General features: G+C 40.4%; 5 protein-coding genes across 5 annotated transcripts; 3 read left to right on the top strand and 2 right to left on the bottom strand.

Moving 5' to 3' along the window:
- Positions 1–140: 140 nt before the first annotated feature.
- On the bottom strand, positions 141–3431 carry PKNH_0817000 (protein RIPR; the record flags this gene model as incomplete). Its single annotated transcript, XM_002258774.1, has 1 exon — positions 141–3431. The coding sequence occupies one exon, from the start codon at positions 3429–3431 to the stop codon at positions 141–143; it is 3291 nt and encodes a 1096-aa protein (XP_002258810.1).
- A 2065-nt stretch (positions 3432–5496) lies between these two features.
- PKNH_0816900 (uncharacterized protein) lies at positions 5497–7297 on the top strand (the record flags this gene model as incomplete). The annotated part of the gene is made up of 4 exons (XM_002258773.1): positions 5497–5532; positions 5911–6082; positions 6277–6586; positions 6865–7297. The coding sequence occupies 4 exons, from the start codon at positions 5497–5499 to the stop codon at positions 7295–7297; spliced, it is 951 nt and encodes a 316-aa protein (XP_002258809.1).
- A 727-nt stretch (positions 7298–8024) lies between these two features.
- On the top strand, positions 8025–10536 carry PKNH_0816800 (conserved Plasmodium protein, unknown function; the record flags this gene model as incomplete). Its single annotated transcript, XM_002258772.1, has 3 exons — positions 8025–9810; positions 10001–10227; positions 10408–10536. The coding sequence occupies 3 exons, from the start codon at positions 8025–8027 to the stop codon at positions 10534–10536; spliced, it is 2142 nt and encodes a 713-aa protein (XP_002258808.1).
- Positions 10537–11291: 755 nt separating this feature from the next.
- PKNH_0816700 (U4/U6.U5 tri-snRNP-associated protein 1, putative) lies at positions 11292–13385 on the bottom strand (the record flags this gene model as incomplete). The annotated part of the gene is made up of 1 exon (XM_002258771.1): positions 11292–13385. One exon carries the CDS (start codon positions 13383–13385, stop codon positions 11292–11294), a length of 2094 nt encoding a protein of 697 aa, XP_002258807.1.
- Positions 13386–18650: 5265 nt separating this feature from the next.
- PKNH_0816600 (conserved Plasmodium protein, unknown function) lies at positions 18651–21977 on the top strand (the record flags this gene model as incomplete). The annotated part of the gene is made up of 2 exons (XM_002258770.2): positions 18651–21740; positions 21936–21977. The coding sequence occupies 2 exons, from the start codon at positions 18651–18653 to the stop codon at positions 21975–21977; spliced, it is 3132 nt and encodes a 1043-aa protein (XP_002258806.2).
- Between the last annotated feature and the right edge of the window lie 669 nt (positions 21978–22646).

Below are 22646 nucleotides of genomic sequence, written 5' to 3'. Positions count from 1 at the left end.
AGAGATTAATCAATCGATGTTGCAAGTGGGTGAAGACAAGCAATGTGGTGAAAAAAAAAAAAAAAAGGTTCAAATGAACAAGTACAAATTAAAACGTTACAGAAGAGCAGACTCCCAAGTACGTATAAAATTACACTGTTTTAAGCCATCATCGAGTGACTGTAGGGAAACATGTTTCCATAGGAGCATCCCTCATGAGCCAACTCAAAGTCAGCATAAAAGACTTTCCCCCCTTGCCTTTTCTTTAAGTACAAAATGCTACTCGTATGTTTGTTAACAATTTGTGCCTCCAACATACCCTCAGATGAGTACTCATAATTAAAAATGTAAAAGTTATGACTCTTGCTAATTTTCCATATGACTTGTTCACTTTTTTGTGAAAACTGGATGATTCCGCAAGATCCAAGAATGATGGCCATATCGTCGTTGTACTTGAAGCTGAAGGTTTGGTCCGCCTCGGATGCTTTGGGAATACATGCATTATCTTCTGGTGTGGGGGGATTTCCAAGTTGACCCAGTTTTCCACGTTTACCAAGTTGACCAAGTTGACCAAGTTGACCCAATTGTCCCAGTTGACCCAGTTTACCTAATTGACCCCGCTGAGCCATCGGACCCAGTTGGCTTTCCTTCCCCTTGGGACGATAATTTTCCCCGCAGGAACAAACCACTTTTCTATTTTTAAGTGTGCAAATCTCGTTTGGCGAGCAGCCGCCATTATTTGTGAGGCACGGATTATTCATCACGCACGTATGAGCCCCCTGAGTGGAGAGACCCGCTATACTTTTCTCATAGTTAAACAAACATATGCATAATGGTTCTTTATTTACTTGATTTACGCATATGGAATTTTCTGAACATTTATTCTGATCAGTCCTGCACATATCCTGCAAGACACACTTTCCATTAATAGCGACGAGTCCCTTCTTATGACACAAACACTCATGCTTTTTTTTCTCGTGATAAATACATTCTGAATCAGGGGGACAGTTGCCTTTATTAACAAGACACATATTATTGAATATACATTCGTTCTTATTATTCCTTTTTAAATTTTCCTTACATTCACACGTGGGTGTGTTGTTTATAACTTTGCAAATCTCATTTTCCTTGCAGGTGACATTTTTGCAGTACTCGACTGGGACACAAATTCCTCGATCGTTACGCTGGAAGTGATCCACACAGTCGCACCTCACAATATCTTTCTGTTCATCATACACACATTGTTCCTTCTCATTTGTACAAGCATTTTGGTATTCCTTCCGTTTGCATTTATTTTTCGGCAAACATAATTGTCCATCCTCAATTTGGTTTTCATTGGAGCAGATACAAACTCCGTTCTCTAAAGTCAAACCATTAATACATTTGCATATTTTTTTTCCATTTTCTATTAAACATGATTTATTTGAGGGACACAGAAGATCACACTTCTCTTCCGGTACACACACACCATTCACATCTTGGTATTTGTCTGCACATATACATGTCGGTTTGTTATTGATCATTTTGCAAGTTTGATTTTTTCCACATACCTGGGAATTGCATGTTCGTGGTACTTCACAATTGGAATTATTATTTTTATTTACATAGGGACTATTGCAGAAGCACTTATATTTGTGCTTGTTGCCATAGCAGGAAGAATTAGGGCCACATCTTGTGCATAGGTCCACACAAGTGTAGTGCAGGAACAGGTATTGATCATTTTTGCAGTAGGTATCAAAGTGGTACATTAATCCGACATCGCAAGAGCTTAGCTTGTCACAGTACTCCTTAACTGAATTCGTTAGGTCGAGATCCTCGCAACCGTCACCCCCTTTTAGAAGAGCCCTGTTTACTGTTATAAATCCCCCTGGACATTCTATTTGGCTGTTGAACCTGCTCCTAAAAATTGCACCTTTCTCCATGATGCGCCTAGTCGTGGAGGGAAGGGGCTTTCCTGGTTCCAATACTGAGAGTTGTAACAATGCCGATGAAGAGGTGCCCCAGGTTGACGCACCCACACACACATACTCGTACTGATAAATATTTCCCTTCGTGCCACACGTATTAGCGGGGTCTAGGGGGGGTACCACCTTGTCCACACTGTTTCCAAAAAAGCACCTACTCTTGCCATTGCAAATCTCCCGCAGTCTATCAGTGATGTACTTAATTTTGTTCTCCCTGAACGGGACGTGATAACAGGAGAGAGTTGCATTAACCACCTCGATGAAATAGCCATCCTCACAATGCATGTAAATATGTTCAGGCTTTAAAGCGGAACGGATGAAGAGTTCATTTTTGTATGGTTTGTTCTGAGGAGTGGTCTGTGTCTTTATGAGTTTCTCCAATTCTTCCATGCTATAGCATTTGTTTTTGTATAGATACTTATCATCTTCGCACCTGCACTCTCCCTTCTTCGTGTTCTCGTCAACAACGCAAGTGGAGTTTGTAGGACACTTAATCGCGTCACACACGTTCTTGTATGAACATTGTGTTTTCTCCACCGGAAGAAGAGAAGTTTTGCACACGCACGATTCCGTTAACTCGTCACAAAACTCGTTTACCGAACAAATCCTACTCTTACACTTGTAATTCTTTTCACAAATTTTACTAATACCTGGAAGCGCGTTATACCCGTATTTGCAAGTAGCTATGCGTCCGTCCCCTTTGTAAATGTCACACGTTTGATTCTCTTTTTGTTGGCATCTATCTACGCATTCGTAATTAACGTGGATAAGGAAATTGGATCCCAGTATGCATTTTTCATGCTTCACCATTTTAAAATCAATTTCACACAACTTTTTCCCATTACATAAATTTTTAAGATGATCATGGAGGTAGTCTTGTATGCAATTGTTATTGCCATTAGTGTGAATGCCTACATACCTTAGGCTAATATCCATTCCGTGACAGTTGATAACTCCTTTTTCACTTTCCTGGAAAAATATTTCTTGGTACATAACATTTGGCTTCAGTAGTTGTGGCTGCCCCAAGTGGTAAATAAGAATGTTCGTGTCATCCATGTAGGCGCAATGGGTTAATTCCTTTCCCTCTTTGCTCTTGGACTCCCCCTGTAGGTAATTAGCGTGAGGGATAACCCCACAGACGATCTTCTTGTAACACTTGTTATTTTTCAAGTCCGTCTTTAAGGACCCCTTTTCGATAATATAATCACACGTTTTCAAATCTTTGTTCAAAGAAAAAAAATTTTTTTTTTCTTCTTCAGAGGTTACCCTGAATATTTTTGTTATTGCCTTGTTTATATACCCATAGGCATTTTCCCCATTTGTGTCTTCCGGCCATTCTTCAATGGAGTTATCTCTCACTCGATGATCAAGGGAGAAGGTAAGTTTGTCCACTTCCTCCTTCTGGTAGTAAATATCATCCTCCACGACGTTTGCTCTGCTCTTCCTCACCCCAACGAGGAGTAGCAGGACACACACCCAACAGTTCATCTTGTTTTCTAGGCAGATTCTCAGTCATGAACAAGGGGGAGGGGACATATACACAAGGAGCTTTTACCATTTGTCAATTGTGCAACTCTGCAGTTGTACCCACGGTGGACCTCTCTCAATTAATAGACTTACCTGGAAAGGCTAAAATGGGAAGCCCTTCCCGGTGTGTTCCCCTACTTTGCGAAAACCACCAGATGGGTTCGCCTCTACGGCGTTCCAGACGCGACTTTGGCAATTTGGTCAAAAATGGAGAAATTTAAAAAATTTTTCCAATTTGGCAATTTCTCTCATTTCTTTTTCTTTTTCTTTTTCTTTTTCTTTTTCTTTTTCTCTTTTTTTTTTTTTTTTTTTTTTTTTTTTTTGGCTAGATTTCCCCGCGCAAGCAGTGTTGTGGGGATTTCCCTGTCTGCCTTGGCAGGAAATGCAACACTCATATACACACACCTGGAGACAAATTTGCTCGCCTCCACTTTTGCACCCGCACCGTGATCAGCTTCTTAATTTTTTTCAGCACTGTAAATTTTTCCGTCATGCATGAAGGTAAAAATCGGCAGAGTAGCAGCCATGTGGAGTCGGCATTTTTGCAGTTCTTTGTTCAATTTTTTCCAGTTTTTTTTTTTTTTTTTAACCAAAATGATAAATCATGATGCACATATTATACACATCACCCCCGCGATCAGAATAACAAAACAAATTACTTACCGTTTAAGAAGTCAAAGGTTTTTTTCCCCCCCGGTGATCTCCAAATTGGAATGGAACGCCGCGTCATTCTACGAGGGAGTGAGTAAAACGGATTGGTACAAATGCACTGTGTCCCGCACGAGGAACGGAAAACTGATATCGGAAAACCTGATGAAATGGATAGACATAAGAATAGCAATCAAAACAGAATTATAACACATACCTCCCCACGTTTTCCATTTACTTTGATGTTTTGCAGGTTTGCCCATTTGGGTGCCTCTTCCTGTGTGCGAATATGAGAGACCCCTTGTAGTTGCCGCGATTATGATTTGTCGCCTCCATGTGTTCTTTTCTTACTACCTATTCAAATGTGTTGATTGCGTTTTGCCCAAAAATGAATATACGAATGCGAGGGAAAAAAATCTTTTTTTTTTTTTTTTTTTTTTTTTTCGCCCAACTTTTGTGTGCAGGAATGGACAAAAATTTTGTTTGCGGCCAATTCTGGTAGAAACAGGATAGCAAAAAATTGTAAATGGAAAAATCACTGTTTTCCGAATTTGCGTGGATTCGTTGTTCCATTTGGTAAACCCTTTCCCCCCCCTCATCCACTTGTTTCTTCCCAAATGGGTCGTCCATAGAGACGTTGCCCACACAAACACCCTTATATACTGAAGGTGCGTAGATCTATTTTTTTAGAACCTTGTTCCCCCCAAAAGTATTTAACATGTCAATTTTCAGAAAAGGATTATTTTTTGTAAAAACGTGACTGGTGTGACTACTCATTATTTTGCAGCTTGGAGTAACTCCCTTGCTCCTTTTTTTTTTTTTTTTTTTTTTTTTTTTAAATTTGGAAATTCTTTTTCCCTCTTTTCCGCGTGGAAAATTTGTGCCCATTTTTCCGCTTCCCAAAATTCCCCGTTTTTTTTTTCCGCAAATAATTTTTCCCATCTTGCCGGTTCTTCCATTTCTGCTTGGCCTTTTTTATCCTTTTATTCCTTTTATTATGTTTTTTTTTTTTTCGCCTATCTTTCGATGTTGGAAGAAAATATGAACAGGGCAAGATTAAAAATGTATCGTTTGCGCTATGGCCCATAAGTTAGGGTGATCCTTGGGCGAGGAGAAAAAGGGTCGCGTAAGAATTAGAGGCGAAGATAGAGAGCCGAGGATTTGTTCGAAACCGGTTATGGTTCGAGAGGAACAGATAATCTGCTGATCCCCTCTGCATCATCAATCTTTAGCGACGGGGCGAAGGAATCGTTTGCCTTTACATATCCTTCCCTCCTATGTACTTACGCAGATGCTTCTTCCCTTACCCCTCGCGAGCTCATTGTAACTCCCCACTTCTTTTCCATATTCCCCTAGAGAATTTACCCCAACAAATGAAATGGAGGAATTTAGCGAAACGTTGGAGGGGTTAGAGGTACGTTCCCTGCGACAAAATTCGCACCCATATTATGATGCGCTTGACACTTACGTGGTTGCACGCTCATCCCTTCACCACGAAAAAAAAAAAAAAAAAAAAAAAAAAAAAAAAAGACTCAAAGATTTGATGAACCGTGTGATCAACAGTGTGCTAGCATTTGCGCAATGGAACAGTGCAAATGTTCAGTCGTATAAGCAAATGTAAAGAAGGGGGGAAATGTTGTCTTTCTGGAAAAAAAGTCATCAATATGTTATCTCTGTAACAGTTGCAGTATGGCATCCAAAAGCTCTCAACACATATCCTTCTTTGATCAAATCGTGAACCCTTCAAATGCAATTGCCCTTTTATTTTATTATTTTTTTTTTTCCATTGTAGGGGAAAATAGTGGAATATGAAAAGCAGTTAGCCTTGGTGAGAGAAGAAATAAAAAAGTATGAACAGACCACAGGAGAAGAAGATGAACAAATTAAAAACCTGAGGAAGTTAGAATGTGATATGCTGGAGGTCATAAACTTAACTCTGGATTTGATAAATTATAAAAAACAAAGTGAGTGTAAAAGGCAAATAGGGGGAGCAGAAGATAAGTATATAATTTAAGTATACCTTCCCACCCCATGGAAAAGCGCTCCTGAGGATGTGTGTAACCGTAACCATTTGCATATAAAAGAATGATGCAAATAGAATGATCACTCATTTTATTATTCTTTTTTTTTTTTTTTTTTTTTTTTTCCCTCTTCTTAGACGAAGCGGAAGGAGAATCGCTGGGGCCAGGCCTGGAGAAAGAACCCGAGGATGATGCAAATGAAGATGCCACCAGGGAAGCAAGCGCATTGATTGGGAGAACATGCAGCTTCATCTACGAAAGCAAAAAAGTCTATGGACTGATCCAAAATGTCGTTAAAGAAAATGATATAGAACAACTGCTAATAAATATATTTGAAAATAATGAGCAGATAATGATACCCCCCAAATATGTCCTCCTTAATGAGGTACTGACGGAGTCTGCGCTCGCGGAGAACAGCCAGTTCCAAGCCCTCTACAAGAAGGACGGGTAAGAAAAAGGGGTATTAAAAGGGGGGGTGGGGAAGCGGAGTTGCCAAAAGAAAAGGGGCCACCTCCCGAATAAAGAGGCATTTTCCGCTTTCCCCCCTCTTTTTGCAAGAAAGAAGCATATTCAGCGCATTAGGCATGAATGGCGATCAACATGTTGAGTACCCAATCTGAGCTACTAATCATCCACTCCTGATTACACCCCCAATTACACCCCCCATTACACACCTAATTACACACCTACCTACACTCCCGTTTCTATTCCCCTCCTGTTTGCAGCCTCTGGTACGACTGCATCGTCTCAAAGAGCATGGGCGATTCGTTCCTTGTCAACTACATCGGATACAACACAAGCGAGTACGTAAAGAACGACCAGGTCAGAATTAAGAAAAAAAAAAAAGTGAAGGAAATAGTCACCCCCGCAGGATATAAAATTCCTGAAAACTTAATTGTAAAGGAAAACGACTCCTTAAAAGTTCAAATGAGAAAAAAGAAAAAAAGAATAGCTCTCAAAAAAAAACAAAAAAGTGAATTGATAAATAAAGAATATACAAATAAAACGCAGCAGTGGAGGTCCTTTCACGAAAAAGCTATCAGCAAAAGCAAACACCTTCTCGTGGCTCATAAGAAGGTGGAGAATATTGAATACAAAAATGCCCCCTCCAGTTTTACAATAAGGAGGAAGTTTGACTGCCATGATAATGAGGAATGACTTTATTATTACCTGTGGCGGGGATTCATCACAACCCCCACATGCAGTAAATTAGGCTTTCCTCCCAACACCCTTTGTGGTATTTTATCCCGCAAGTCTTTATTTCTGTGGAAGAGAAACCCAAAAAAGGAGTTTCCTTTTTTTTTTTTTTTTTTTTTTTTTTTTTTTCCATTTTGGTCCTTTTTGACAGCGACATTTATACCCTTTCCGCCTTCCCTTTTTTTTTTTTTTTTTCGGCGCTGTTTTGTCAACCTTTTTTGTCCCCATTTGAACCCCAAACTAACGGTAAAAATAAAAAATCCATCAAATGGAATAAAAATAAAAAAAAAAAAACAAAAGGGAAAATTAGAACAAATAAGGATAGAGGAAGAAAAAAAAAAAAAATAAAGCGATTGATGGACTTTCCCCTTTTTTTAATGGGTTCCTCCTGTGTCGCTCAAATGGGACTCCGCAATCAACAGAACGTGCTCACTTCGGCACGTGCGTAGGGATTTGTTCGAGTGTCCCCCCTCTTTTGAGGCATACCGAGGAGTTGTATGTTTTACCCCCATGTCAGGCATTCATTAGGCTGAAAAATTGCGGAGAGAACTACCTATTATGCTGGTAGTTGTGTGTGCGAATACTACACTGCCACACTGTTTATGAGGTCCCCGAAGAAATAGCAAAAAAAAAAAAAAAAAAAAAAAAAATAGGCAGGAACAAAACGGACAGATCCCCTTTCCCCCCCATGGAGGAAGAAAAAGTCCATGCATCGTTTGAAGTGCTGTACAATAATGAGAAGGGGGAACTGTACGTAACGAGCAGATACCTTGTGTACATATCTGAGAAGACGAAAAAGGAAAAGGATCAAAGCAACTCCCTTTTCCTCATTGATGACATTGACTTGAAGCTATGTGTATTCAGTTGGAAGAAAACGGAAAAATCAAAGAAAAAAAGTAAAACTAGATTCACATTTGCCATAACGAATAAGAAAAATAATTTTTGTTTTCATGACTATAATAACACGGAGTCTTTCATTTTTGAGTTTTTCTATGATCAAGACAACAACAAGGTATGTCAGATTATCAACACGCTGAATAGGGATAACATAAAGAATCACATCTACATAGAATTTAACTTGGACTTAATTAGAGACAAGTATAAAGTATACGAGGAGTCCTCTGGGGCAATCACAACAAAAGCTGAATCCAGAGGAATTGCAGAGGAGGAGAGAAAAGGAGATCACACTATCGATCATGTTAGTAGAGAACATGTTACCCCAAAGGAGAGTGCACCCTCACGTTTTGTAAAAAAGGAAAATGATGAAACATGCGGGGAGGACAAAGACATTGCAAGTAAAGGGGACGCTGCTACAAGAATACGCCACCATGGGAGTGTCAAAAATAGGGAGAGCAGCCAAAGTGAGGATAGCGACCATAGCGAGCAAAACAGTATATCAGAAGATAACGCCAAGGAAAACGAGTCGCTAAGCAGCCTGCACAAAATGTTAGAGACTGACGCACAACTGAAAAGTCTCTACCAAATGTGTATCCAAAACAACATATTAACAGAAAAAGAATTTTACAAAATACACAAAAGCGACATATATGAGTACAGAAATATCAGCTCCAGTGCGGAGGAGGGAATTCTCAAGGAACCCTTATTCATAACGGAGGAACAGAAAATGGCAAAGAGCGTCGAAATGAACAAACAAATAAGTAGAGTTATTCTTTCAGAGAACAGAGAGCTGAAGAAGCTGTACGATTATTACATGGCCAATAATATCCTTAGCGAAAGCAAGTTTTGGTTCTTCCTTTTTAACAACAAATATAGCCATTTATTTTTTTACGATAAAAATGAAAAGGACATAATGGGGAATAAAAACTTCTTCTCCATTAAGAGTGACCAGCAGAAGAGGGCAGGAGGAGTCAGTACAGAAACAGGTGGGGATAGGACTGATGGCCGAAGGGATGGAACACGCACCACAGATGAAGAAGAAAATACATATTACAAAAATCTTTCCCTATCATACGACATGGATAATCCAAATCAAGACATAAAAGGGACATTGGAAAAATGTATTTTAAAGGAATACTTGTCCACCAAGTCATACAAAAAAAAAAATATCCTTTTTAACAACAACTACTATTTAAATGAAGAAAGTGCCCAGGGGTTTGGACTCTTCACGAATGAAAAGTATTCCAAAGGGGGCAATTCCCAAAACCTCCTAATTAACAAATTTAATAACTACTGCATTGGGATGATAAAGGATAAAAAATTTACCCTAGACAGTTTCTACGAAGATTTGAAAAATAAAATTGAGGACACCGATTTGAATCCCATGAAGGAAAAAAAAGAGTTACAATTTCAAATCGAAAAAAAAAAAAAAAAAAGGTCATTTGATGAGGCAGATAATGAAGAGTCGGCTCAGGTTGCGGATCGCCTAAATCAAAAATTTGCCACCCTTCTGGACCAACTCAACACATTTAAGCAGAACGCCGGCAAGAAGAACTACACTGACTTGTTCAATATAGGTGGGTTTCCTGCAAGCGCCTCGCGTTATTAGCCGATTAATGAAATCGTCTGTCCAGTGCATTGCAAAGGAAAAAAGTTTTCCCATTTTTTTCCTCCTTTATTTTCTCCATATTTTTTCCTTTATTTTCTCCATATTTTTTCCTTTATTTTCTCCATATTTCTTCCTTTATTTCCTCCCCCCACCCGTAGGGAGACTCCTGTTTGTATCCAACACAAAGAAGTGCCAGAGCAACCAATCCATGCTGATAGGCACGATCGAGTACGAGCAACATATTCTCGACATTGTGAAGGACTACCACGTGAAGGTGAACTATTTGCTGAACTTGTTCTACACATCCTGCATTCCGGAACAGGACAAGCGGAACAAGATTCTGGAAAATTTGTCTAAGATTAAAGAGGAGGTACAAGCCAAGCAGGTAAGTCTGAGCCCTACCCCCCCAACATGGACATATTATAAGCTAGCTTTTTTTGTGTGTGTAGTACAAAACCGGAAGAGTGAGGTCGAATTTATTAATGCTCATTTGTCATACCCCGAACGAATGCCGTCCACTCCGTCCCACATCCCCCTTTTTTTTTTTTTTGTATACACCCCTCAGGAGGAGTACAACAGCGTGCTTATCATGGGGAAGCCGCTGCTAATTCACCTCTTTGAACAAATAAGCATCTGCAAGAAGTTTAACGAAAAGCTGGATCGGTACATCCAGGAAAAGAGGAAGAAAGCATAACGGGCGAGAGTGATATAACGAGGGTGAAGCACCTTGCTTGTGTTCGCATCCAAACGAACCAAGCAAATGTCGTACATGCCCTGGCCACCGTTTTTTTTTTGTCTAATTGAATGCGACGTTGTAACAATGCCGTTTTAAACGTCGCGCAACATTGTAGTGATTTTATTATTATATTTTTTCTTCTTCTTTTTAACTATTTAACTAAAAATGGTATGTCTTCACGTAAATACGGAAAAATGGACACATATGTGTGTATGCGAATGTAGGGGTACATGTCTGTACGCATACATGGGGGACACTAAAAAAAGGGGAGCCGAGCGAAACTCGGAAAAAAAAAAAATATGAACAAACAGCCAAAACGAAAAAAAAAAAAAAAAAAAAAAAAAAAAAATAGCCAAATATATATGTGCAAAGGATGGGGAAAAAATGGATGAACCAAAATTGACGCAATGGTGTGTGCAACGGTGCGATTCCGGCATGGACAAACAATGGGGAAAAAGTGGGAGAAGTGCATCTTCCTCATGGAGAAGCTCACAAGGAGAATGTGGCGAATAAGAACACATCATAGCATCAACATTCTCCACAAATGGAAGAAAAATATAGAGTCATGAACAGGGGAAATTGCAAAAGGGTAACGTTCGTCTTATGCGTACAGAAAGTTGCACACGTAGGAAAGGCTACTTCGTCCCTCCGCTTTCACGTTTCTTCACCACTGCATTTATCCCCTTCTCCTCTTCTGCACTTTTTCCACCCTTTCAATTATTATTGGACAAGGTGAAGTACGACTTCTTCTGGACCTGCTGCACTTTCTTCAGGACGTTGAGCGTGGGAAGGGAACCCATGGGATCCTCCTTAAAGCGGCGCTCGATCTCCATCCTCCTCATTTTCTTCTCCATTTTATTCTTTCCCTGTTTCTTCCCGTGAAAAATCCAAGAAATATATCGAAACGTTTCCTTGGGCGTCATTACTTTCCCCGAGTCGTTCTTGTAGTCCAATTTTATGTCATGCTTTGATGTGGACATGTGCAATGGTCTGTTCTCCGGATTTCGGTATATTTTCTCCTCCATATTTAATTCTCCTTTTGTTTTTAAATATTCCAGCGCTCCGTACAATCCCTCATCCAGTTTAATTTCGTTAAAAATTTCAGACACCCCATCTTGGGAAAATTCGTCATCGTTCAAGTTCATGTTGTTGTCATCTTCATGGCTATCGCCGTCGTTCGCTTGATCACCCTTGGTGGCTTTCCCCTTTCCTTTCTTCCCATCACTTGATCTTAACATATCGTCGTTTGCATTCACACTAGGCGAACCTAGCGGATTGGATAAGCGGTCCTCCCTGAGCAATGCGCTTGCGTCTACGTCGAGAAGGCCCCTGCCCCCTTTCTGCAGCTTCGCCATGTTCTCATTTTCCTGTATCTCCATCGGGAGAGTTATGCTTCTGCAGAACTCGGACGCATCAGACAACTTAATGACATTGCCGCTGGTCTCTTCGTTCCTTTTCACGTCATCATTTATAACTATATATTTTAAGAGCTCCTTTTGGTAATCCATTTCTTTTTTTCTCCTTTTCAAGGTATTCCCCTGTTGTAGAAGTTCGTACAGCTCCTTGTTCTCTTCGTTTTCGCCCAGGTCGTAATCGAAGTAGCCATTAAAATCCATGTTCGCTTGTTCGTCCCTTATTTTTTTAAGAACGTCCTCTATTACGTTCGCGTTTTCGTTGTTCTGTTCGTTTCCTCGAGTTTTTCCCTCAGTTGTATTCCTTTTTGTAGCGCTCGCCTTTGTTTGTTTCTCTTCATGAGCATCCCCCTCTTCATCCTGCCCCTCTGGATCATCATACAGAAAGGCCCAAGCGTCCTCTTCCTTCTTCCGCCTGTTGATATTTTTGATTTTTCTCTTCTTCATCTTGAAGAGGCCATCTGGGCTAGTGCTTTTCTGCATTGACAGCGCTTTTTGCGTGTGCTGCATCTGTCCTTCCCCCTTTTCCTCATCCTCCTGTCGATTATTCTTACTCTTGGCAGTCCTGCCTCCCTTCCCCTTCGCTCTCCCCCTACCAGAATTCGCAGTGACATCATCATGGTCATCACCATCTTCGTCATACTTAATAGTCACATCGATGGTGTGCTTCGTTTCATCATACTTGGAAATCATATGAACAGCTGAGCCATCGTCTGCATTCAGCTTATTCGTATCATCATAGTATGAGAGGGGGTCATAATAATTTTTTCTCCAAAAACTATCATCATTTTTAGCTAGTAAGCTTTTAACATTTTTTTTTTTTAATTCCTCATTTATTAGACAATCTTTTTCTTCGTCATTATTTAAGACATGTTGATCTTTCAATGTCAAAATCATGTCATCTGTTAGTTCTTCATTTTTATGTTCCACCGTGGCATGGCCACTAGTCACGCTACGATTAACGTTATTTTTTTTTTTTTTATTTTTTTTTTTTCCTTTTTCCTCCTCATCGTCACTGTACTTGATGCCTTCATCATCTGCCAACTTCCTATCAATGGTGTTTCTCGTTTTGTTTATCCATTTCTCCACATCGTCTATGTCGTCATTAAACTCCTCGCTGATAGTTTTCACCGATTTGTTGCTTCCTTTAGGGGGTTCATTCGTTTTGCTTCGTCCGTCTTTGTCTTCCCCCTCTTGTTCATCTTCCTCCTTCTTCCCATTCTTCTTGCCTCCCCGTTTGGCGCGTCCCTTCGTTTCGTTGTCCTGCTCACTTTTCGACAACCCCCTCTTATTCTTCTTCTTTTCCTGTTTATCCTCGACGTCTAGCTTCTTCAACCCCAGCTTCTCCCTCAGCTTGTTTGTCTCCTCAATGCTCAACTCTACTTCGTTCTCCATTTATTACTGGGGTTCACTGGCACTTGGCAGATGGGTCTATCTCACACGTGAGCCTTTGGTACATACACGTGAGGGTGGATGTCCACTATGACCCACCCTTCTCGATAAACCTTAAACGAAGAGAGCCTGTTTTTCTTCAAAGCGCCTCCCTTGTTAACAGTTCTGCCATGCACAATGATGCAAACGATGTTTTAACGTACTTTCGGTTTTCCCCCCCTAGCACTCAGCAAGAGATAAGCCAAGTAAAGTACACCTTTACATATAAATATAATTATCTTTATATACATATATTTTTTCTTCCGTCCTTTTTTGTGGCAACCCGCGCGAGCGCGTACATAATGGCGAAGACCCTAAGTACGTGAATTCACACATACACGAGATGGGTTAAAGGGGTAATCTTCAGCATACCCGCGTCCTCTCATCATCCATCATGGGTAGCCCCTCTGCCATGGAATGAAACAACCACAGAGTGTGGCGGTTGGCAAGTTTTGGGAAAGAAAAAGTTAGCGTTTAAAATATAATAATATGAGCTATGCAATTTTTCGGATTTCCCCCCCTTTACCCCTTAGCCAGGAAAATGCTGAATTTCCAGTCGGCATAAGTTTAGTTAAAAGTTCACCGTGAGAAGTTTTTTTAAGCAAAGAGGCCAAGGAAATCAACTGTTTTTATTTTATTTTTTTTTTTTTCCCCATCCCGTGTGCCTTCTTGTTATACTTAAAACTTATAAGTTATACATTGGGCCGTTGATTCTGGCCTTAGTAAAAAGTGTCAGTATTTTTTTTTTTTTTTTTTTTTTTTTTTTTTTTTTCTACCAAGAGCCATAGGAAAAAAAAAAAATATTCATAACAAATGGAAGAAGAAAGTGCGGTCCTATAAAAAGCAGAAGAGTAGGATGAGTATACGAAACGCCCAACCGGGTCAGCACAACTTTGCTGGTGAGTCTTCTCCAGTTGCGTATATGTTATCCATTATTAGTTTCCGCTTTTTTAAAGTTTCATATATTTTTCTTTATTTTACTTCAGTTTATTTTCTCCACATGTAATTAAAACTATGGCGCCTTGGCATTACATACTGGTCAGTCGAGAAGGACATACATATGAATGCAGCATAAAAAGGTGACATAGATACAAATGTGAGTGCTCCTTTTTGACAGGTATAATTTTCCATTGAATTCCTTCCATATAACAAATTGGCAAAGATAGGAACAGAAAAAGAAGATGAAAAAAAAAAAAAGTGACAAAGGGAATAGAGGTAAATTTCGTGCATACGGGCGTGTAAGAATACTTGTTTAATCTGTCAATACTCTTTTTTTTTTTTTTTTTTTCTTCTCCTTTTAAATGGGGAATTGTGTATATAAATACATCAACGTGGGGTCAAGGGCGACTGGTTGATATGCCATTCATTTTGATGGATTTATTTTCCCTGGTACATTGTTGCGATGTCTATGCTATGCAGGAGTAGAGGGCAGTTACTTTTTTATTCCGTTATCCCGAAATTTCCTTCACATGGGCGCTGCTTTTTTACACCTCTTACGCTTTTTATGCTTTCTCCCATTGGGGGGCTGAAAGGAATGTGTGCCGCCGAAAATCATCTGGGGTATAGCCGTTACAAGGGTCCATTCATTTTTTTTTTTTTTTTTTTTTTTTTTTTATCTTCAAATGTTTGTCCATGTGTGCGTTCGACAGACAAAGCCATGTCAGGACGACCACGAAAAAACAAATTGGGTGTGCTCACCGCTGCCGACGGCTAGCCATTTCTTCAGATATGCAGTGGAGAAATGGAGGAATAAGGAACGAGGGATCACCTGGATTAAATTCCTCCATTGGATAAAACACACCAAATAAGTAGGCACGTAATAGTGTAAATAAATCACTCAACAGAAATACAAATTTTCCAATGGTGTAGAAATGTTAATATAAAAAAATGAAGCAGTTATTTTAGCTCTATCCGTTTGACACTTACCACTCTGCATTATTTTATTCCCAATTAAGAGGCATACAGTTACTTTAAACTGTTGGAAATATAAAATGTTAAAAAAAAATTTATCACCAAGGTTTTGACAAAGTCCTTTTTTTCTTTTTTTCTTTCTTCATCATTTTTAAATAATATACCACACGATACGTTTGTTCGTCCTGTATATACACTACACTTCTCATACAAAGTTGAGGAAAAAAAAAAAAAAAAAAAATGAAACGAAACGAAATGAAATGGGATGAGCTCACACATGTTCTCTTCGTGACATGGCGTGACCTTATTCCGTTTAGCTCATTTGCTAAAGCAGCGAAATATACATATCAGAAGAATCTTCATTTTATTGTTCATCTGATATGTTGATTTATTTCCTCGTTTTTTCTTTTTTTTCTTTTTTATCTTTTTTATCTTTTTTTTTTTTTATCCCTTTTTCATTTTTATTTTATATCACGCTATTTCTTTTCCCCCTTCAAGTGTAAAGTGTCTGAAATGCATATACCAGTTTTTCCTTCTTTTATTCAAGAGCGATATCTGCATAGATTAAATGTACATTTTTCATGCCCCTTTTACCGCTGCTTCATATAGCAAGAGCGTAGGACCATCCCGTGCGTGGATCTAGTCGCACGCTACTGCAAACGTGTGAAAGGCGAAGGCGCCTCATTTGCTTTAGTCACCTCCGCACTCCGAAGAAGCGCCTACATCACTCATACCTTCGAACGCACATGTGTATGCACACGGGCGTGCAGTGTCTGCATAGAACATCACGCCTCTATGTTCTAATACATGTACATGCCACGTGGAAAGAATCTGCGTCTGTCCCTAGTGCCGTTTTTAATGCAAAATTGTAGCGTTGGTGCTACGCTGTTACGTGTACGCGATCGCGTCTACCTCCACCCCGGTGGTTCAACAGCCAAGAAAACTGTTCTATGAATCCGTTCTGTGAAGCCATTTATTTCAAATCATAATACTTGAACGTGTGACACCTCCCCCCTTGGGATGGAAGCCTGTTTACGCGCCTATACACATTCGCACAAACTGATCGTACACACAGGCACAGAAGATGACCCTTCTGTTGACAGCTCTCGCATTTAAAAGAGAAGCACTCCTATGGCTCTGTAGGAATGAGTGAGATTGCATCCACCGTTACGAAAATCGAAAGGGTGCATAGACAATACCTTCACATTTCCATACATTTGTGTATATTCATGTTCCTACGGGAGCGCGAATACATAGAAGTAAGATAATATAAGATGCCCTTCTTCGTCATCGCATTACCTACACCTCCGTGTATATTTTTTTTTCCTATTTCTTCACCAAATATACACTAGTCTTCGTTCGTTTGCTCCTCTACGCGATTAATTTTGCCTGGTGCACAGCCAAAAGAGGAGCAGGCGCGACTGCAAGGTGGGAAGAAATATTTGATTAGCCCAGTGTACGGTTCTACGTGGTTGAAGAATCTGTTCGAATCCACAACTGAATACACTGGGTAACCCCATGACGCATCGCGCAGAGAAAAAACCTTAGCCTACGACTAGCGCATATACAGAGAGAAGAGTGTGTCCCGTAGAAACTCTCACAGTTTTCATGCGCCAACTAGGCGAAATAGCCAATAAAAAGAAAAAACAATTTAAGGCTTCCGTTTATTTTTTAATTATTTTTGCAAAGTATAGAGCAAAGGCGGAATGCTACCACACGCACACAGCTTGTGAAGCGAGAACACATCCTTCTCCTGATTGCACAGAAGATTTTTTTTTTTTTTTTTTTTTTCCAATCTTCGGTAATTGTGCATGTGCCATTTGTATAAACATACGTTCTTTTCCTTTCATATTTTTTTTTTTCTTTTTCTTTTTTTTTTTTTTTTTTCCTTTTTTTCTTCCTTTTCCTCTCCATCGCGTATCGTATATGGTACTCTCATTCCGCACATGTACAGGCATGTACAATGCGCTTGTTACATGTACGTATATACATAAATAAGTATCAGCACATATGAATTCATAGGTTCTTACATTCATACATTCGTGCTTATACATTTGTACAAGTTTTCGCATGCCCACTTGTAAACGCGGCTTCATTTCATTCCATATACATCTTTCATTTAAGAGACTCTTTGAGAGACCTCTTTTTTTTTTTTTTTTTTTTTTTTTTTCCTTTTTTTTACGTATATGGGCTTCGCGAAAAACCTTTGCGAGTTCCTCTGAACAATAGTGAGGAAAAATTCTCTTACCTAAACTGAGAGTTCGTTCCCTTGGCGTTCAATTGAAGTAAGGCCACCCGCCCACATTAGTGTATATACCTGTGTATGCACAAATATATGCCTGTATATATGTACATACACATATGTACACATGGGCAGTATTCACAGACATACGTGAAGCTTTTCTGTGTACTTCCCTGTGCAAAGGCGATACACAATCGAACGCGCCCCAAAAGTGGATCAGCAGGCGGACACTGTCTTTGGCGTCCACTGCTACCCTCTTTTGAATCTGTGTCCATTCGCATAACCTGCTCTTACGCACATGAGGATGTGCATACATACATGTGTGTAAGTGTGTGTGTGTAGATAAGGACGCAGGAACTTGTGCCCTGGACAAATCCCCCTTGTGCATCGCTGGAACCACATTCACTCACGAAAAGGGAAGGAGAATTCAAAAGTAAAAAAAAAGAACAAACCCAAACGGGCAAATTAGCACCACAATATCTGCACAACCAAAAGAGAAACCACGGTAAATGTGGAGAGCAAAATGGTCTGTGACATTCTCTAAAGCACAGATGAAAAATTAAACCAGAAAAAAAAAAAACATTTCGTAAGGAAAAAAAATAATTTTTTTTTTTTTTTTTTTTTAAATTAGTATTAGTGCCACATTGCGAGTAGACCAAGCGGGTGTATAAGTAGCAGCTGATTTGGGGCGTCATGTTTGAATTCTGCCCTTTATGCGGTTCGTATATTTTGTGTTTTTTTTTCTTTTTCTTTTTTTTTTTCCGTGAAATTAAATTCTCGTTAATGTTGAATCGCTTTCCCCTACGAATGAACATTCACGTTGATAGACGTATGTAGAGGAGTTTCATTTTTTTTTTTTTTTTTTTTTAAATTAGATTTAACCTGAGGGCAGCTGCGCATGCATAATTGTGTAGTTTGTCCAGTCAAACGGCACGCATACGTGTACGTAGATACACCTGCTGATGAGAGAGCACCCGCGCGGGTAGATTCTTCTCTCTCCCCCTCCCCCTCTGAAGGTAGATAAGATCGCGTCCCTCAGAGGGCATTATCAATTCAATCCCCCGCTTGAAGCAGAAATGGTAGATTCGACAAATTTCATTGTCGTCGATAACCGAAGTGAGAACAAGTCCATCAGCGCATCATGTGACAGCGTTTTAGACAAGAATGGGAATTCAATTTTTAAGTCTTATAATTCTCTTTACAAGCTAACGTATAAGCATATCTACAAATACAAAAGGATAACGTGCATTAGCACCGATGTGATTTATAATGAGAAGGGGGATCCGTACACACCACTGTATCACTACTATTATGAGGATGTGAGCAATCCCTGCTCCAGTCGGCCTGGGGGAGTCGACGCCGGCGCGCAGACGGAGGAAGCAAAGGGGGAGGTAAAGGAAGAGCCGACAACCGAAACGGCGATCGAATCGACCGAACCGACCGAACCAGCCGAATCGCATGCAGAGGTGGGCGATGCCGATACAGACCTGGACAATGCCGATGCCGACGTGGACGAAGCCACCTACAACGAGCGCGCGCCAAAGCAAAAATGCCTGAAATACTCGTTGTACGAGTTGCTGTTGCTGAGATTTCTGGATGTAAAGAAGGACACCCAAAGGACCAAGCCTGAAGAAGCCAAAATTGAATTCTGCTTCATTAAGGAAAATAAAAATAACAACAAGGCGCCTCTGAACAAATTTAACCGAGACAGGTTTGGCCCAAACAACGCCATGCATATGATGACCTCAGGGTATTCCTCTAACTATGGCAACCATGTTAATTTCGGTAGCCACTCCAATTTTGGGAGTCTACAAAACGCTCCTATGAACTCAAATGGGGGGGGCATCATCCCAAATTATGTTAAAGTAAGGCCATCATTCAATGAAGAACATTACAAGAATAATAAGCACCACCAAGGCTATACACCCCACGTGGGAAACAGCTTTAACATTAGATCTTTTAAAAATGTAGACAACAGTTCCTACCACCTCCCTGAAAATAACCTGTTCATAGATAATGAGGGTAAAATGCACCTAACTGGACAAGAATATTTCATGAACAAACAGAATCAGTTTCACAACAAAATGGGAATGAACAACAAATACGAGAAAGACAAGAGGGCGTTTCATTTTTCCAATGGTGGAGATTTAAGCAGTGGTAAAGATACCTCGCTGATGCACGATTTCTCCATTCCACAGGAACAGTCCACCCCATTTGACCACCTGCGTCCACATGACCACCCTGAGAGGAAGAAAAACCAAACCAGTGAAGCAGACAGATATTGGGATCATCCCTCACAGTACGCTAAGAGAAATAACAATGACATATTCACCCTCGGAGATATAAAAAAATTCTGGAAAAATAATGAGAAAGCAAAGAATAATAATTTGATGGACCAAAATAACTACAGCATTTTTAAGGACAATGATGAAGAGAATCTCACCAAAAGTAATTTCGCCAGATGGTTTAAAAATAGTAATGCTAATAACCAGGAGGAGCATGTAGACCTACTTTCCTACGTGAATGGTCATAACTCAAGCGCTGTAGATATCGGGGACGGAAATAATGGACCCAGGGTCATAGGGTCTGTGACCCGAGCGAACAGGAACTACGAAGGAGGCTCCATTGGCAGTGTTGGCGGTACGAACTGGGGAAGTGGGGCGAACGTGGATGATAATGCATTGGGTGCATCCCCCGTGGGAGCCCAGCAGACCGATCAGCCGCAAATAAGCAGTACAGTAGCAGAACTCTTAATGAAGCAAATTTCGATACTAAAAGAAAGAAGCAATTCTGAGTACGCTGATAACAGAACTCACGAGGGTGATCACTTCGACAAGACATGGCACGCCAATACCGGCAATGTGGGCGTCAGTCATCTTAACAGTTTGGCAAGTTTGAACCACGCTGCAAGTGCCAACCACATCGGGAGTGGGCATAAAGAATTCCATTCAAGAGATGGAGGGAAAGGTCTTATGGACATATTCCGATCTAGCAACTCGAACAGAATAACTAATGAGTCCACCTCTTACCATCTTCCCCGTCATGGAAGCCGAGGAAATATGGTCAACATGCCAAACACCAACATGCCAAACACCAACATGACAAACGCCAACATGCCAAATGCCAACATGACAAACGCCAACATGACAAATGCCAACGTCAACAATTTGGCTAGCCTGGCCAATGCATCCAACATAGCGAACATTGCAAACATGGTTAACCTCGCCAACTTAGCAAATATAACTAGCAATGAGAACTATGCGAGGAGTCACCAGAAGCACTATGCTGATGACAACACCTTAATTTATGGCAGCCTCTTGGCAGACACTACGCATAATGATGGTAGTAACAGAATCAATAACGACATGAATTGTCTGGATGGCATCCTCATCAACAGGAGATCTCCTCAACCCTTTTTACAAAACAATAAAAGCAACATGAAAACGAACTCACCAAGTAATACACTGGGGAAGAAAATTCACCATGGGCAAAATTTCGCCCATTTGAATAATAGCAACCAAGAAGTACTTAAAAATAACAACACTCCGCCTCCACAAGGCAACATAAATATAACTCCTATTATTAACTCGCTACTCCGCCTAGATAATGACCATACACAACAGGGGGATAACAGCGGAAGTGTGCCATATAACTTGGTAGATAATTCCATTCCAGAGAGTATTAAAAACGCCAAGGTGAACAATGTCCTGGATTCGCTCAAGTCCCTACTGAAGGCGTCAAAGAATGGCACGGCGAGCGGGACAAACAACGATATGAGCTATATAAGCGGTATGAGTGGCATGCCCAGAATAGGTAGCGTAGGTGGTAGCGTAGGAGGTAGCGTAGGAAACATGGGAGGACTCCCCCTCGGAGGGAATAGCAAAAATGTCCACATCGCCAAGGGTGGATACCACCAAAATAACAAAAACGCCAACTACTACGCACCTCAAATGTATCCACCGCAGATGTACCCACAGCAAATCTACGCACAGCAAATGCACCTACCGCAGATGTACCCTCAGCAGATGTATCCCCCGCAACACATGCACCAGCACGGTGGACCCCCAATGCAAGATTTTTACAAAAAAAAGTTCACGAAGAAGGAGGGCATCAAATATAACTTCAAGCACGCTGACGTGGACATTACAACCAATGAAACTATAATGGTACAACGGAAAGACGAAAGAAAAAGGAAACCCTGAGGGCTTTCTCATGGAGGGAAACTTCTTTCCATCCTTTTTTTTTTTTTTTGCCTCCTATACGGAGTGCCACAAGTGCAGAATCACTGCGATCTGCCTATGCACGCATCGCAATCTCTCTGCTCAGTCACGCACCATTACAACCACGTCCATCCCCCTAAGGCACTAAAGAGTTTAATCCAGAACCAGGAAGGGAAGCATTGAAGATGTGCACAAGTGAAAAACTGGTCAAAAGAAGGCGAAGTAGATGAAGATGGCGCCCCGAGATTTGGTACCCAAATTGAGGCCGCCTAAACAACAGGTGCCTCACCCCAGTAGTAATTAATGACCAAGGTTGTGCATTCACATGTGTATTTATAACTAAACATACGCGTGCTCATACACGAACACACATCATACATGCATGTATATATGTGTACACATTTTCACACCTAATCCATTCACATGCACACGATTATTCTCACCACCGTGGGGAGATGCAACATACACTGCTGTAGGAATTTCCCGATCATTTTTTTTTTTTTTTTTTTTTTTTTTTCACAACCAATATTGATATGCTTTTACCATCCGATGGTACGAAAGGAAGATCCTCCCCAATGCACCACGCCGAATAAGAACAAACAGCCCACGCGGGGAGGTTTCCTTTAATATACCTTTTTACCTAACTGGAATGGGAAAGCTGATCTAGCTGCGAGAAGGCGACTACCGAACCTTATCAAAAGGGTGTAGCATATACGCGGCATATATACACTACTGTAATCGGCACGTAGGCGCAAATTGTTAAAAAAAAAAAAATGTTGTTGTGGTGGTGTCTCTTCATAGATGAGAGAAACGAAAAGGGGAATTGACGAACATAATAGGGATGACAATGGG

This window comes from Plasmodium knowlesi, assembly GCF_000006355.2.
Source record: "Plasmodium knowlesi strain H genome assembly, chromosome: 8".
Classification (NCBI taxonomy): domain Eukaryota; phylum Apicomplexa; class Aconoidasida; order Haemosporida; family Plasmodiidae; genus Plasmodium; species Plasmodium knowlesi.
This window is presented reverse-complemented; position numbering and strand designations above follow the sequence as displayed.